Here is a 17,895-nt window from a genome sequence, read left to right as displayed (position 1 = left end):
TTATTATTTTTACCTCCACCACTGAAGGTGGAAGGAGGTTGTGTTTTCACCGCTGTCTGTCTGTTTGTCTGTGTGCAGGATATCTCAAAAAGTTGTGGATGGATTTGGATGAAATTTGGTGGACAGGTTGGGTATGTGACAAGGACAAATTGATTTGATTTTGGTGAAGATACAAATCCGGATCCAGATACAATAATTATTTAATTCTTTAAGTGATTCGTCACCATTGAGCGATTGGGTCCAAAGCGATATATCGCAAGATATTTCAAAAAATGTATTGGGCCTGATATGTTCTTGTGGATAAGACATTGTGTGGCAGAGGTATGCACTCTACCGAGTGTCCTTCTAGTTCATATTATATTATTGTTTTATAAGTATTATATTTAATGTTTTATAATTTAATTCCAAAGCTGGCTTTTTCTGTATGTAATTCCAGACATGATCATTTATTTCAATACTGAATGGTACTGCCCATTCAGCATATCATATTTGAGTAAAAGAGATCCATTTGGAGTAAATGTACTATGAGTATGCTTACTGGGTCACCGTGAATGTTGCACACATGGTAAGAAATGATTCTGCTGGCAGCCATATTGTAAAATGGCTACCATGACTTTGAGAATGGAAATTAGCAGTGGCCCAATATCCAAATTTGTTCCGAATGTATTGGACTAGGTCTGTGCCAAATTTGGTGCTTTTATCACAAAATGAACAATCAGTCTCAAATATGGAGCTATGCCACCTTACTAAAATATCTTCATCCTCTTTCATATCCTTATAAACATCATCTGTAGTTATCTCCAGTATGAAGCTATCCATATCCATATATAGCAATGCAATTTTCTCACCATATCTTTTCTTTAGATTATTATAAAAGTAATCATACATTAAATACTTTGAAAGATCTAAAACAGACGTTCCCACCTAAATCGGTTTATCCATCTTTATACTCTCTTCATTCAAATGAACAGCACAAAAATTATCTGTAAATATTTCTACTCTTTGAAAGCTTGGTTTATTTATCAACTTCTCCGCCTGCTCCCAAGTTGCAGCAAGTCTTACATTTTGTCTATTCCTTATATTTTCCATTGTTTTACCAAATACAGAATTATTCAACTTATAAAAGTCCTTCTCAAAATCATAATTAGCCTTTGTTCTCATCCTCGTATTATAATCAATATATTGACCTAACCAATGACTTTGACTCAACTTTAGTACCCTATGTACCTTTTTAACTTGTAGTCCTGTGTCTATAAATTGCTTTAGATTTCTTTGATGTAAAACATACTTCTCTTTATCAAACAATGTTGTTTGTAATTTAGTTGTCGGAATATATTTAAACTCATTTGAAGAACTAAAGAAATGTTGTTGATAACACTGGATAGCTCTTGATTGGGGATCTCTTTTTCAGCTCCATAAGGAAGGTCTTTATGTTTGTTATGAAGTTTTCTGGGATAGTTTAAATCTACTTTAAAATAATACCCATAATCCCATTTATCTAAATATTCTTGACTTGTGGAGATTATATCATCTGAGATAGATTGAACTCGTATTCTTTCAGCCATTTAAAATTACCATAGGGTTGAGATTCAGACATTTCCCAGCCATACAAGTTATTAGCATCAAAGTACATTAAGTAAGATGTGGGCTTATCAGGTGAAAAGTCTGGAAGATATTTATTATTGACCTTAGCATATCTCTTTGAACAAACTTGTGAAATTCCTCCTCTTTTAGCCTTTTCAATCATCAAGAGCATGTCTACATCACTTAGAAGATCAAGGGGTTGTTTTGTCATTTTTAACATAGTGCTCCAGGCAGGTCCAGGAGATGTATATTAATGGACAGGATCAAGTCCATAGGAATCTTTATTATAACAAACTTCTCTAAATTTCTCAAACACATCAGTGAGTAATAAAACATCAGTTATTAAATAAACATCAGATATTCACCCATATTCTTTATCTCAAAATCTTTCCAAACTTGTTTTGCTCTTTCGTATTCTTCAACCATAATAGGACATCTTCCTAACTTGTTATAAAAATGCTTTTGAGGAGGAAGTCTTGTTTCTTTAAATCTTTCAAAGGAATCCATATAATCATATGAGTAAATGCCATTTTTAGTAATAAGAAAAATGGCTTTACCACAGTCAGCTTCAGTCCTTAATTGACTAGAAAGTATAGGAAAAGAAGAGATGTTTGAAACCAAAGAACTTTGAGGGCTTGCCATAAATTTATGAGTCAAGAAATCTAATATTTGTATTTACACCCATTTCATGAGTTAAAATCTATTTTGTAAATGAGATGTAATTTTGATCTGTATTAGGAATTGCTATTATCTTTCAAAGAGTCTTACTTAGTTCTTTTATAAAGAGATGCAAATCATGATTACAATTATGATGAAGAAATACAGGTATGAATGTATGGATTCTATAATTAAGATTACAATTATTATGAGCTGCTCCTCTATATTTCCTCATTATATGGCAATGATCTCTAACCCTTTTATCAGTTTTTACCAAAGCGTCTGAGCATATATGACAAATCCTTGTGTCTTCAAATTCTTTCTCTTCATTTGGAGATAAGTTAAGGGGTTTATTTGTTCTTGACATAATTTTAGTTTGCTTAATACAATCATCCTCAATCCTTTTAACAAATTCATCAGCAGCATCAGGTCCTCGATACAACTCCAACATATCATATTTACTTCCTACAGATGATTTAATGTAAGAACAAAACCCACAATGGATATGCCTTTGATATTTTTTTAATATCATCAGTCTTTTCCAAGATGCTCTCAAAATCAGAATATATTACAAATGGGTGTTTTATACATTTATTTGTTTTCTTTAAATACAACTTTCTCTCCTGGTCATCTCCTTTCTCTCCATCTCAATAACTGCCGCTTTATCATTAGAACAATAGCTTAAATGTTTATAAAATCTTTGTTGAGATCGAAAGATATGTAGACATCTTTTCCAAGGATATGATTTTTGCTTTGTTTTATAAACTTGACTACTTCCCAATCTCGAAAAGTTTTTGATATAAGCATAATGAGCAGTTTCTTTATTAGTGAAATAAAGGAGATATACATTCCAGTCATTTGACCAATTTATCATTGGATATAGTATTACTAACTCTTCGAATTTGGACTTTGTTTTTATCAGTTAAACCATTAACATTTATTGATAGGTTATTCATATTCTCAAACTTTGTCATATATTTTGAGCTCATGGATTCTCCTCCAGAGATGCTGAGATCCCCATTTTCTAATTTATTCACATATTTCTTATACTTTGAAACTCTTTCACAGTCCCTTTCTAAAGATATGCTAAGATACTCCAGAGAAAGCATTTATTATCAGTATTTTTAATATTAATTATTGCCTTTTTATTCTTTATATCCTTCGGGAAATCAAGATAAGAAGAAGCCTTTCGTGGAATGGATTTAAGAATATAAAGATCGACATATGAAACATTCCCAATTTTGAACCCACTACCTTGTTGTTTTTCTTCTAATTCAAATCTAATAAGCTTTTCAAAGATCGGAGATTTAAGGAAGCTATCAATTGATGGAATAAGGTGTGATGGATTCGTTTTCATATATTTTTCTTCAACAACATTATCTTCTCTTGAAACTGGGCGTAGTGGCATGCGCATGTAATCCGGCTACTCGGAGGCTTGGGTTGGAGGATCGCTTGAGGACGGGAGCTCTGCGCTGGGCTGCGCTATGAGAGGGTGTTGGGCAGCCCGGAATCATGGTGAAACCCAATCCTTATCCCTGTGTCATAAGAGGTGACCAGGGTTGTGTCAGGAAGGGCATCCAGCGTAAAACCTGTGCCAAATCAGTATGCGGATCATAACGGATGATCCGCTGTGGCGACCCCTAACAGGAGCAGCCGAAAGACGAACAACAACATTATCTTCTCTTGAGAAGGTAAAGGAGGCTCTAAGATATATTTTGAATGATTTGTGCTTTTTCAGCATTCTACTAACAACCTTGATGAATGAATCCTTTGAGATATGAATCGCTTCTCAAATGGATCTCACACTAATATTAAATCTTATAAGTTTTACCTCTATCTGATCTTTAAAACATCTTTGAAGAGTTGTTATTTCGAATGGTTTTGTCTCAGTGACATCTCCCTCTAATCTTATTTTCTTATTTCTCTTCAAGTTTCTCTCAATGTTCGCATATTTTTGTGATTGAAGGTGTTAGGGTTTTTATAACTCTTTTAAGACATCCTTAGAACAGCCATCACAATGTTTTGTTTCTCGTTCAAATGGAGATATTTGTCTGAAAAGATTGAATGTGTGTTTGTTGGTTTGAAGGTGTTTTTTTTATATAACATTTATATTCATGATTACAAACATTGCAGTACATTGTATTCACCATATTTACAGAGGAAAACTTTGCTCAAAATAAAATTTTCTTGAAGAAAATCTCATGGTAATTTGGAGATGCTTTTCATTTGAACTAAAAATTTTCTTGATGAAAATTCCGTTTAATGTATCGGTAAATCTGTGCTTAAAACCATTTTACCCACCAACTTTTTCAATTTATAAATACAATGTATCAAGACACAAAAGACAAGTTTCACTCAATCTCTACATTTGTAAAAGATATTGAGAAATATGTTGAGGATGTAAAATTGAATAAAGGTAAATATAACAACTATTGGATAAAAACAATTATGGTGAATAATATGAGTTCTTCAATTTCCTTCAGTGGAAGGGCTTTTAGTATATCTGGAAGAACGACAATGAAAGTAGCTCGAACAAAAGTTTCTCCTCTCCTTCTGACAATATATTCAAAACGAGAAAAAGCCATGAAACAAGAAAAAGTATCAAAAAAGAAAAACCTTATGGATGAAGCTTTAGAAAGAAACGATAAGACCATCAGCAATAAGCAAGGAGAAATTTGTATTTTTTTCAACAACCCAAAAGATATAAATCTTGATGAAATAAAGGATGTTAATATATCAGGTGAAATGACATTTCGTTCAGTAGAAGTTAAGGACCATTTTAAAATTACCTTCAATATAAAAAATGTAGTAGTTGAATCTCTAAATGAAAAAAAGTATATAGATATGGACGGTAATGTTTTTATGACTGATTAAATATGAATCAGTATTCAAGTGAAGATTTTGAAGATTATGAGAGTGATGATAGTATCTCTGTTGGAACAGAAGACAGCGATGATACGGAGAGTTTGTGTTCAAATTATAGTTACAAAAGTAGGTTTATAGATGATTATGAAAGCACCAATGAAAGTACTGAAGATACCAAAGATGAATTTTATTTGAAGTAAAGTTTCACCTTATAAATATGAATAGTGTACTAGATGTTGAGCCTCTTGAATTACCTGATTCTGCATTTGACAAATTTGGGAATTTTAGCAAATTGTATTGACCATCTGTGAAAAAATTGCTGACCAAAAAATTTCTTCACTGACATATTCATCTCTGTGTCTACTAACATCTATCAATTAGTGCAAACCCAAATCCTTGTGGAAAATTCTGGGGAGCCAATCAAAGTTCGGGTGCTCAGAAGGCCTGCGCGAAAAAATCGGAAAAATTAACTTTTGCCAATATTGACTTGTGGGTTGTCGAACTAGGGGTTTTTTGGGGTGCTAAATTGATTCCAACCATTAGATTTGAGGAAAAATGAATCCCTGGCCGTAAAATATTGATATGATACATTTTTAGATATCTCAGACTGTGTTTTGCGGTAATTTGGCTCAATTGATTCAGATTGTTCAAATTGTGCTGAAACTAGCATACAACATTTTTGAAACCACTGCTATATTGTTGGTTATACTTGTGCTCATGCTCAGTAGAATTCTCTGTGGTAGCTGAAGTTAGCCAAGAGCTTTTAGCTATAAAATTATTGTGTACCGGACTCAATAGAAGTTGAATATATTCAACGTAGAGTGGACCTATTAATGTTAAAACACATCACTGCATGTGTGTTCTGTCTGTTTTGTGTCAAAACTTCATGTCCTGTCTGTTGTTTACAAAAAAATGTCTTATTTACGTCCGTCACATGGACCGACATCACGATAGAAACCACACTCATGCGTGAGGCAAAATCCTCCGGTGGTCTAAACAGAGGCCGCTTTCGGAATGAGTCTTTTCATAAGTCTTGGGTTCAGACTCTGAACCACTTCTCGTTCATTCACCAAGAGTTAGAAAGAAGCATGGTCAAATGTGGGGTACCTGTCCACACCGACGTTAAAAGAGCCAAATTCAGAGAGATAACGATGCTGTCAACACCATAGTTGGGTGGTTGGAGGAAGTCAACCCTTTCGATGCCACACGGGACAAGAAGACTCTGGTGTCCTTCTCAACTGGGTTCAGCAGCACTCCCGAAGACCAAGTCAACGCTGATCAAGCAGAAGAAGTTGGCAGAGCCATACAGGCTAAGATGGATGGGAAAACTGCTGTGGATGCAATGGTTACCAAACACAAGGTCAAATCACTTGCAAGCCTCAGATCTGGACCCAATGTCAATGGCGAGAAGCTGGTCATTGACTCACTGAGGCTATTCAACCGCCTCATTGTCATCAGTGAGCGTGAAGTCAAGACCAAAGAAGCTCGGCGCTTTGAGTTGACGCCAAAACCAATGTCTCTGTTTGACAAAAATCAAAAGTTGCGAAAGCCAGACAAGGCTGCCCTCGCAAGGTCCCTGAAGGCATGTGTGGCACCTGTCGAACAACCCCCCTGCACAAGCCTTGTGCTTGATGGTGGGTGGCTCCTGCACAATGTCAAGTCGGAGGCTAACCTTACTTGGAAGGATGTTGCGGAGAGCTACCTCCGGTTTGTGAAGTCCATGGGGAGCCATCGCCTATGGATAACGGTGGTCTTTGACGGATATGGCAGCTCCACCAAGGACCATGATCACTTGAGACGAACAAAGAATGCATGCTGTGACATTCAGATTCGTCTGGATCTCAAAATCGTCATTGCAAGAGAAAAGTTCCTCGATAACAAGAACAACAAAGCCCAGCTCGTTCTGCTCCTTGCTGAGACATTTAGTAGGAATGGAATCAGTGCACAGCAATGTTCCGATGATGCCGACACCGCCATCGTCCACACAGCTCTTGATGAGGCAACAGAGTCCCCTGTCGAGTGAGGGCTGAGGACACAGACGTCCTGGTTATGCTGATTCATCATGTTGCAGACCATCTGATCTTTCTCACGACAGCCAAAGAAACATCTTACGATGTCGGAAAGATCCGGGAGGCCCTTCCAGAGATATACCGGAGGTATCTCATCTTCTTGCACAGCTTCTCTAGCTGCGATACAGTGTCTGCAATTTTTGGGTTTAGCAAACCAACTTTGCTAAGGAAGCTCTGCAAGACTGATGAAGCAGAGAGGGCAATGGATATGTTTATGGACATCCGAGATGAGAAATGTGATATCATTAAAGCAGGCTGTGATCTTTTCATGCTCATGTTCCATGGGAAATCCTCCAAAGACTTGGAAGACTTGAGATTCGACATCTTCAGCAAGCGAGCTGCTACTGGGAGCATAAAACCTGAGAAACTCCCCGCCCCCCCCCCCCCCCCGACAACAGGAGCTGCAGCACAGCACTCTCTCGGAGCTTACCTCCAGACTACAGACTGGCTGATGCTGCAAAGTCCATCGTTGGATGCCCAGAACTATGGATGGCAACTCGCTGAGCAAGGATATGCACCAGTCCCTTCTACAGACCCCATTGCACCAGACTACCTCCTGACGTTTGCCAGCTGCAACTGTGCATGGGACTGCAGCTCACTCAGGTGCTGCTGTAAAAAGCAAGGAGTCAAGTGTATTTCTGCTTCTGGCATCTGTCATGGTAACTCTTGCCTGAACATAAACCAGCTGGATGACAAGAGGAGTGAGGAAGACACTGGGGGGTTTGATGAATAAGGTTGTAAAAGCTGACGAAGCAACATTTCCATTGAGCACAGTTCTGTTAAAAATGTAAATAAAATACATTTTATATGATCAAGGAGTGTTTTTTTCTCAAAAATAATGGTTGGAATCAATTCAGCACCCCAAAAACCCCTAGTTCGATATCCCACAAGTAAATATTGGCAAAAGTTAATTTTTTTCCGATTTTTTTCACGCAGGCCCTCTGAGCACCCGAACTTTGATTGGCTCCCCAGAATTTTCCACAAGGATTTGGGTTTGCACTAATTGATAGGTGTTAGTAGACACCGAGATGAATACGTCAGTGAAGAAATTTTTTGGTAAGCAATTTTTTCACAGATGGTCAATACAATTTGCTAAAATTCCATAACTAAATATGAGTGAGCGTAAGCGAGCGGATATTGCGACTTTGAGAAATGGTAGACATTACTCTGGCAAAGCCTCCTATTTGACACTACTGTCGCTGCTGAGCTAGTAAATTCACCGTCACTGATGGGCCGGTAAATACACCTTCACTGCTGGGCCGGTAAATACTGCCGTGAAGCATGATAGTTGCAGAATCGTGTTGTGAGGATGTTTCTCATCAGCCGTGACTGTGGCACTTGTTGGGATATAAGGGAAAATGGATGGAACAAAATACAGAGAAATCATTGAGGAAAACCTGCTGCTCTCTGTAAGAAAGCTAAATTTAGGACGGAAGTTCATCTTTCAGCATGACAACAACCCAAAGCACACAACCAAAGCTACACTGGAGTGGCTAAGGACCAAAGAGAGAAATGTTCTTGAGTGGCCCGGTCAGAGACCCGACCTCAATCCAATCGAAAATCTGTGGCATGACTTGAAGATTGCTGTCCATCAACGCTCCTCACACAACTTGACTGAGCTTGAACAGATTTGTACAGAAGAATGGGCAAATATTGCCCAATGAAGGTGTACAAATTTAGTGGAAACCTATCCGAATAGACTCACAGCTGTAATTGCTGTCAAAGGTTCTTCCACCAAGTATTAATTTGGGGTGTGGACGCTTATCAAACCAAGATATTCTCGTTTTGTATTTTTAATTAATCTTCTGAAATTTGTCGAATTTGTTTATCACTTGGAAGTTGTGGGTCACAATGTGTAAATAAAGGTGGAAAAGGAAAAAGTCTGATTTAATGCAATATAATTCCAGACAATGAGGCAACAAAAAGTGAAAACTTTGAAAGGGGGTGAAGACTTTCTATCAGCACTATACACATATATATATATATATATATATATATATATATATATATATATATATATATATATATATATATATATATATATATATATATATATATATGCAATATGTATACATGATATATCATATGTATACATGATATATAATACGTATACATGATATATAATATGTGTATATATATATGTATATACATATACATATATACATATTTAAGATTATTCTGATAAAAGGATCGCTGCTACAAATGACCTCTGGGTCATTCCATGTCAAATCATCAAAGAATCTGCCGTCATCTCTCAGATTTTTGTAAAACTCTGGGAACCAATTGGGACTCATGAAAAACGGCAAGAACTCAAATATTTTTGCTGACAGCCTCTTAATTAGTGAGATACAGACTAACGAACTTTGGACTAATTAGCACAACGTCGCAAATTCAAATGGCCATATCTCTAAAAGTAGAACACCTAGAGAGCTGGTTTTGGTGTCATTTTAAAGGTATTTTCATGCCCTATGAATTTCTCTGGGCAACATTTTCCTCCCTCCAACCACAAAAAAGTTATCACAAAATATAAACTTCAATCGTGAATCCCCAAAAAATGTATCCTTCAAATTTCCTCAACTTCATCCCAGAGGTACCTTATGATGTCAAGAAGCTTCCACATAAATTTTGTGATGGGCACTCCAATAGTTTCTGAGATATGAGCAATAATGTACATGTACGTATGGCATATAGGTTCGAAAATCAGCATTTGTAATGTATTATACAATCAATAAGTGAGTTCAAGTACACAGTGTTCACTAACCTGACTTAGGCTTTCAATTTCGTCTTCAATGCAGCAACAGCAACACTTGTTTCTTCCCCTCAGGCCCAGTTGAAAATGAAAGTATATGATACTTCAAAGCAATTGATGGTCGTTCCCTGTGTTCCCTGTCATGGCTAGGTTAGAATGATTGTATAATACATTACAAATGCTGATTTTCGAACCTATATGCCATACGTACATGTACGTTATTGCTCATATCTCAGAAACTATTGGAGTGCCCATCACAAAATTTATGTGGAAGCTTCTTGGCATCATAAGGTACCTCTGGGATGAAGTTGAGGAAATTTGAAGGATACATTTTTTGGGGATTCACGATTGAAGTTTATATTTTGTGATAACTTTTTTGTGGTTGGAGGTAGGAAATTTTTGCCCAGACAACTTCATAGGGCATGAAAATACCTTTAAAATGACACCAAAACCATCTCTCTCGGTGTTATACTTTTAGAGATATGGCCATTTGAATTCGCGGTGTCGTGCTAATTAGTCCAAAGTTCGTTAGTCTGTATCTCACTAATTAAGAGGCTGTTAGCAAAAATATTTGAGTTCTTGCCGTTTTTCATGGGTCCCAATTGGTTCCCAAAGTTTTACAAAAATCTGAGAGATGACGGCAGATTCTTTGATGATTTGACATGGAATGACCCCTCTACTCAACTCATTCATTCATTTTTCCTGCATTGTGGAACCAACTTCCACACTCTCTTCTGTCTCGTCTTTCCCTTCAAGTCTTGAAGACCACTGTTCACCACCATCTCAGATCATCCCCCATCAAAAACCATGATTTTTTTTTCTTCTCCTGTCAACCCCCTCCCCTCCAACATCTCAACCCAAGCCCTTCCCCTCCAAATTTATAGTTTTCCCACCTGAAAGTTTCCTCTGTATCCATCTTGTCCACCCAATGCATCCTTTCCTACCCTTCATTCCACCCCACATCCATTGTATTGTCCAATGTTGCTCTATTTTTTTTCCTTCAACTCATATGTTAGTGCATCCTAACTCCGCTCCTCCCACCCACATCTCTGTACTGTTCCCCTTGTCTTGTTGCATACTGATCTCTTCTGGTTCTCATTCTTCTGCGAGACTTTACTCTGTGTCCAAGAAAAAGAGAAGCGATAATGCAAATGAGTACAATGTCATCACTGCCTTGTATAAAATCTCGAGCTTGATGCATATGAGAACGGTTGTCTTTCAAAATATGGGCTGTCTTGACTCAAACAAGGAATCTCCAGCTATTTAATTATAATAATCTCGCACTTAACTACTGCAGGTCACATTCACACACAATCAGCTGTAAGCTCTCTGTGTAATAAAAGGTGAAACAGATTTCCTCGTCTGCTTTCTATGCTAATGTGACCTACAAATTGTGCATGTACCATTGTGGGGACCACCGACATAGTACCTGCGTGTGTAAACTGTGTTACAAACTTTTTTTCACCATACTCCTTTCTCCGTCCCTCCCAACATCCCCTTTTGCCTCAATCTGTCTACCTTTCCCCCCGTCCTCTGTTTCTTTTCTTCCCTTTTCCTAACCTCTTTTTTTCTTAATTTACCTCCTCCCTCCTTTACATTTGTATGTCATATGTAGATGACCCCTTGTGTGGTGAGTGAGAGGTGCCATCTTGTGGTTTTCTGCTAAATTTTACTGGATGCAGATTACTTGTTGATGTTAAATCGAAAAGGCACAAAGCACCACTCTTTCGGAAATTGTGCAATAACCACATGAGCTTGCAACAATAAAATTGGGCAAATGGTTCCATTGATGGTTTTTGGATTCAATGGCCCCGTCACAGCTTATTGTTCAAAACTCTTGCTGAAAAAAAGACACATTACACATCAAATAAAGCCAACCTCAATTTATACGAGGACATCTATTTATTACATGTGCAAATATGGCAGAATGTTTGATGGCCCCACCCCTTCAACCTCAAGGAAGAACTTGTACATACATATATTACATGCAGGACAAAAAAAAAAAAAAGATTTTCCTTGCAAGGGATGTCAACAGAGAAAGATGCCATTTGGATCATCGAGCATGCACAAAGGTTGCCAACCTATTGCTGTTTGTCCATGCTCAGCATTTTAAGTTCTGAGCATCAATCAAGGAAGCAGCAAGAACCACTTTTAAAATATTTGGCATGGCTCGGGTTCAAACATCCGACCTCCCAGACTCAGAGGGACTCTCCAACCATTGGACCATCCGAGATTAAGGCATCGGTGTATTTTTTTTTTTACACGAATTCCTCTATACCATACATGAGTAGACAAGGACGTACAAATCCATACAATTTATGGGATTTGAACCTGGTTCCCTGCTTCACGAGCAGGTGCTTTCAACAGTGGAACACCTCCAGACCAACCCAGACTGAAACTGTGCATTTTGCTCGGTTCGTTTTCTCCTTCTTATCCTGGGAAAGCAAACGAGCAATGAACTTTTAAAAAAGCATAGCAGAGCAATAATAATGGCAGTCAAACAAATGCTTCTGTTGCTAAGTAGACTTAGAAAGAGGGAATTAAAATGCAAGCGAGTGGAGAGCAAGAGACGGAGGGAGAACAGAAGGAGAAAAGGCAGCATTGGCAAATTAATTATCCAGAAATGTTATCTGTTCAGTCCATCGGAGTGGAGAAGCACTCATGTGGAAGGAGGAATGAAACGGGGGGGGGGGAACATCAAGCCAAGTGAATAGGAAATGCATCGAGAGGTCACACCATCGGAGCAGCAGAACCAGTGTAAGGAGGTCCACCCAAAAGGGGCGCTGTGCGCAAAGGTCGCGTATTCGGATTCCGTGGAACAAACACCAAGGCGTTCTCTTTTTGGCCGCAATTTTGTCACTGCCTGCAAATGGAATCGATTTTGTGTGAAATGTTGTTTGGGAACGACCGCAGCATTCAATTATCCTCCGTTTCATTGCACACGGAGAGGTCGCATGCAGGTGGAACGTGCCTTGTTACACGTGGACCTTTCAAAGCAAGGTCCATTGGAAATGAAGGTCACGGTACCTTAAGCGCTGCGATCTAGGCGAGTGTTGGGTACTCGAGGTATTGCGGAGTTTTTTGTTTTTTTTGAGTTACTGGCCAGACATGTTAAAAGAAACTTGGACCGTTTGGCCCATCGCCTCTGTGTTGCATCCACCATCTTGGAGGACATTCATTTATCATAGTGGGGCAACTTAGCATAACAATTGTGCATTTTGTGAGGAAAGCACCAAATTTGGCACACTAGTAACCTATCATAGTATGAACAGATTTGGATATTGGGCCATCTCAAAATTTTTGATGGCAGTGGAAAATGGCTGCCACAGCCATCAGAGGCTGAATTTGAGATGGCCCAATATCCGAATCTGTTTATAATATGTTAGGTTACTAGTGTGCCAAATTTGGTGCTTTCCTCACAAAATGCACAATTGTTATGCTATATTTAGCTAAGTTGCCCCACTATCACCTCCGCCACCGAAGGTGCATGGATGTTTTATGTTTTCACGCCTGTCTGTTTGTCTGTGATCGGAATATCTGAAAAAGTTGTGGACGGATTCGAACGAAAATTGGTGGACAGGTTGGGTGTGTGACAAAGACGATTTGACTCGATTTTGGTGAAGATCCGGATCGGGATACGAGAATTACCCTCGGCAGAGGAGAGGGTATTGCATTTGGGTTCGTTTGTTCGTTTGTTTGTCTGTTTGTCTGCTTGTTTTTATGTTTGTTCTCACAGAACGTGAGTATGTGAATGAATTATAATGAACCCTTTACAACCCAAAGACCCATTAAAACCACGAAGACCCATAAAACCCATAAGACTCCTGAAACCCCCTAGTGCCTTTCGATCCCTAAGACCCCTTCGACCCTCACAAACCCGAAGAATCTTTTAAGACCCCCTAACACCCTTCAAAATCAGGACGAACCTTTAGACCCTCTAAGACCTTTTAAACCCCAAAGACTCATTAATACTTCTAATACGCTTTAGACCCCTAAGACCTTTTAGACCTTTAAGACCCCTAATACCCTTTCGACCCCCAAAAACATTAATATCCCTTAAGACCCTTTAGAAGTTTAGATGCCTCATAACCCTGTAAGACCCTTTGAAACCCCAAGACGCTTTAGATCCTCTTCGACCCTTTAGAACCCCTAAAACCCATAAACTCCTTTTTACCTTTTAGATATTTTAATACCATGTAGACCCATTTGACCTTTCGAACCGTTCAATACATTTTTGGACCATTTAGACCCCTTCAGACAATTCCAACCCTTTAAACCTTAAATTACACCCTTAAGACCCATTTAGACCTTTTCAAACCTTTAAGTGATTCTTCACCATTGAGTTATAGGGCCAAAAACGATACATAGCACGATATCTTCTCAAACAGTTGCAGGTGGATGAGTTGGTCTGATGACAAGAACAAGCCGATTAGATTTTGTTTCAGGTCCGAATCCAGATCCGGCCTATCAGTGGGATACAAAACGTAAACTGTACAGCCTGGCAGAGGTATGTGCTCTACCTAGTGCCGCAATAGTTGCATATTCAAGAATGCAATAAATAAGAAACAACCCATCCCCAACATCACTCCCACCCCCCATAAATACACACAAACACACACTTACTCTGTGCATACCCATCCCCTTCCTTCGTGCCCATCTCTTCCGAATCTCCTTTCCCTTCGCTTCCCACTACTCTCACAACCCTCCCTTCTTGAATTTCTCCAGCTACTCAATTACATTTCCTCCCACACCCACCAAAAACCACATTCCAGCCTCAATGTGCACCTAATACATAAATGTTCCCTCAATCTATCTGGATTAATTTATTAAATTAATTATTTAATATGCTGTACATTATTTACTTTGGTCATGCCAGAAATACTCACAATTCAATGACGTATACGCATGTCTGGTGAAATGTGTTGAAATTGATTACGTGTACAATTGTCATATGGCATTACCGGCTTCATGTCCATCCCAAAGGAGGTGGTGATTCATAATCGAGCTCCACACTTTCCCATCCAGAATTTCAATTGTTTTTTTTCATGCTTATTGAATGCTAATAGGGGTTAAACCCAAACCGGACGGGTCAGACATGAGCTTGCATATTCTGAGCTATTCCTCTGCTAATTATTGTTGCCATACGTTGTTCATGCGATGCTGTGAAAGTTGCTTATGCATTTATTGTTGACATACATGCTTAACTTTCTCTTTTTGTGTTTGTATTTTCAGGCGGTGGACCGGCTGGCCGGGCCGCCTGGAGTCGGCGTGGGTCAGCCGGTCTCGCCGCCATGACGGCTATTTTCGTGGCGTCGTCCTTCTATCTGTGATGCCGAGTGGTTCCGCAAAATCCATTCAAATTACTGCCGCTGCTTCCAGTGTGCTGGTGCAGCCGGACAGCCACCTTCCCGGATGAGCGAACGAGTGACCATTAAGGCCAGGTTCCCGAAGGTCATTGGCACAGCCGATGAGCAAAGCACCTCAACTTGAAGCTGGATACAAGAATGGAAGATCTTGAGGCACTATCACTGTTCGTTTGTATCTCAACTTTGACTGCCCATGACCTCCACTGACCCCTGAGACTTCACCTGTCTTTCCTCATTTCTCCTCTTCCTTTTCCTCTTTCTCACTTTGACATATTTTCTCAGAAGATGAGCTCATGCTGCAAAAGCCTCATTTATGCTAAAGTTAACTCATCAGATGTTGTTGTTGTCATGGTTGTTTGATGTTGCTTATACTCCATGCATCGCAGCCGGTTTAGACCCAGTTGTGCAACCCAAGTGCTGTGACTTTAAAGCTGGTTCTGCCTGAACACGTGAAAAAAAATAAATAATCCCGACCTTTTACTTAACCTTAAAGGTTTACTTAACCTTTTACCTTAAAGGATGAACCAGCTTGCCTGTGTAATGGACCTGTTCAACAATTATTCTCCATCAATTATCGCTGGTCTCCATCAGTTATGGAAAGTGTTCAATTCAGGTACACCATTGCAGTTATTACCTGATGAAGTGGCCGAATGGCCATGAGTAATTGCTTTGGCCCATCTTGTATGAAACAGACTGTACAACTGGTCAGGAAGGAAATCCTGGATAATGAAGCCTTGATTTAAATGTATTACTCAATGACGGAAACCAATCCGCTGATCAATTTCTTAGTGTGTCAGAACTCGACTGCAACCAAGAAAATTATATCACGAGTAAAGTCCATAATTATGTTCGAAATCGTCAAATGGGGAAGTTACTAATCTGAAGATCGCAATATTTGTCCGATTATATTGGATTTAATGACTGTTTTATTCAAAAGGACGCCTTCGAGGTGTTACGCACTCATACTCATCCACCAGGCATTCATGTCATATCTATACTCCTCTGGTGCGAGAGGTCAAGTGACCTCGGGACTAGAACCAGGGATATTATGATTACCAGTTGGGTGTCATCGTGACCTTGTAAGAATAAAAGCTTGTTTCGCCGTGTTTGTTTTCCCAGAGATTTGTCGTTTCTCCTAATTCTGGAAGCTGGGTCGTGTGGCATATCAGAGTGACAATCGAGCCTCATGGTGTTTCCTTTTCTTTGTGCAGATACTTGATAGGGAGGCATTGCAGGTTGGACATGGTGCAACACTGCAGGATTTCACACACCTGGTCTACCTGAGTTTGGTACTTTTCTTCATTATCTATACTAGTAAAGGGAATGTGTGTGTGTCAGTGTGTCAGTGTCAGTGTGTCTCCTCCATAACTCCAAAAACCATAAAACCTAGCAGCCTGAAACTTTGCATGCACACTAAGAAAATGCCAAGGAAGTGTATGAGTGAAAATTGGATGTTTGGGTTAATTAAAACACTCCTTTTGAAGGTAATTAACGGCCTTATTTAATTATATCCTTCATCAGTTGATCCTCAGCCTTCTTGCTCTCTGGGTCTTAAGGCATTTCCTGGGTAACCTCGCTGGGGTCTGAAGCCGCCATGTTTTTTGGCCTGCTCAACCATGCCTTGACTTGGAACAGGCCGCAACGATTTCTTAACGATAAAGTTGTTGTTTTCACTTTCCTCACTCATATTATCGAATGCCTGTTCATCATAGCTACGAATCTCTGGGTACATCGCAATCCATATAAACAATCCGGAGACGTCAGTGTTTGTGGCTTGACATTTTGGGTGCCTCCGGGAGGTGTATGTTTAATGTGTTGCTAATCGCGTGCCAAACTAGCCGTTTCTTTATAACTGTTCCATTGGAGTGCTTGAGTAAGTGCTTAAGCCACTTGGCAAGCGCTCTCCAAGCTGCTTGGTTGTTTGTTTCTGTAAAAGTATCCGTGCTTTCAAGAGAACATCAATTAGACAGACGTACGTTTCCGCTTGTGCTGGGCCCTGCGGTGCCGTGCGGTTAGTGTCTCGTCCGATGAAAATGTGCAATTTTATTTTTTCAGGATATCGCTTTGTTTAACCTTTTGTGCGATGTCCATTTTATATAATCCACCCCTCACTTCGACATCGATACATATATAAAAACAATAAGGTCCACCTGACCAGGTGTTTGCCATGATTTAGCTGTGACTTTGTTTTTTTGTTGTTGTTGTTTTCAACATCTTGTTTTTTGTGCCTTGATGTATTTTTCAATTGAATTTTACTAATTTCCCACTTTAATTCCTCTTTCAAAGAACTCTGCTTCAAGGTAAATCTTTGTGTTTGTCGTTTTTATGTATTTTATGTGTGTGTACATATGTAAACTGTATAACAATAACGTGTGTGTGTGTGTGTGTGTGTGTGTGTGTGTGTGTGTGTGTGTGTGTGTGTGTGTGTGTGTGTGTGTGTGTGTGTGTGTGTCGCTGATTGGTAGCTTCATATGGGGTTTCAGAATGTGGAGTGGAGTCCTCCCAGGGTGGGCTCAAAGTATCCACCTTAATTTCAGTAAGGGGTCACGATTTACGGATCATGCTGTGAAGTTTTCTGTTCTCAACGTTTTGCGCCGAGGGCTCT

General features: G+C 39.2%; 1 protein-coding gene across 3 annotated transcripts in view; it reads left to right on the top strand.

Moving 5' to 3' along the window:
* The window catches only part of LOC147025309 (limbic system-associated membrane protein-like), a 176,310-nt gene extending 159,914 nt beyond the window's left edge, over positions 1 to 16,396 (top strand). For all 3 annotated transcript variants that reach the window (XM_085886172.1, XM_085886171.1, XM_085886170.1), the window contains one exon: positions 15,157 to 16,396. In XM_085886172.1, the coding sequence (XP_085742298.1) occupies positions 15,157 to 15,254 (98 nt within the window). In that variant the 3' untranslated portion in view covers positions 15,255 to 16,396. The remainder of the gene's footprint in view (positions 1 to 15,156) is intronic.
* The last annotated feature ends 1,499 nt before the right edge of the window (positions 16,397 to 17,895 follow it).

Source organism: Eptatretus burgeri, chromosome 6, assembly GCF_056783735.1.
Source record: "Eptatretus burgeri isolate ZD-2024b chromosome 6, Ebu_testis_v1, whole genome shotgun sequence".
NCBI classification, from domain to species: Eukaryota; Metazoa; Chordata; class Myxini; order Myxiniformes; family Myxinidae; genus Eptatretus; species Eptatretus burgeri.
Note: the sequence above shows the minus strand (reverse complement) of the source record. Positions and strands in the feature narration are given on the sequence as shown.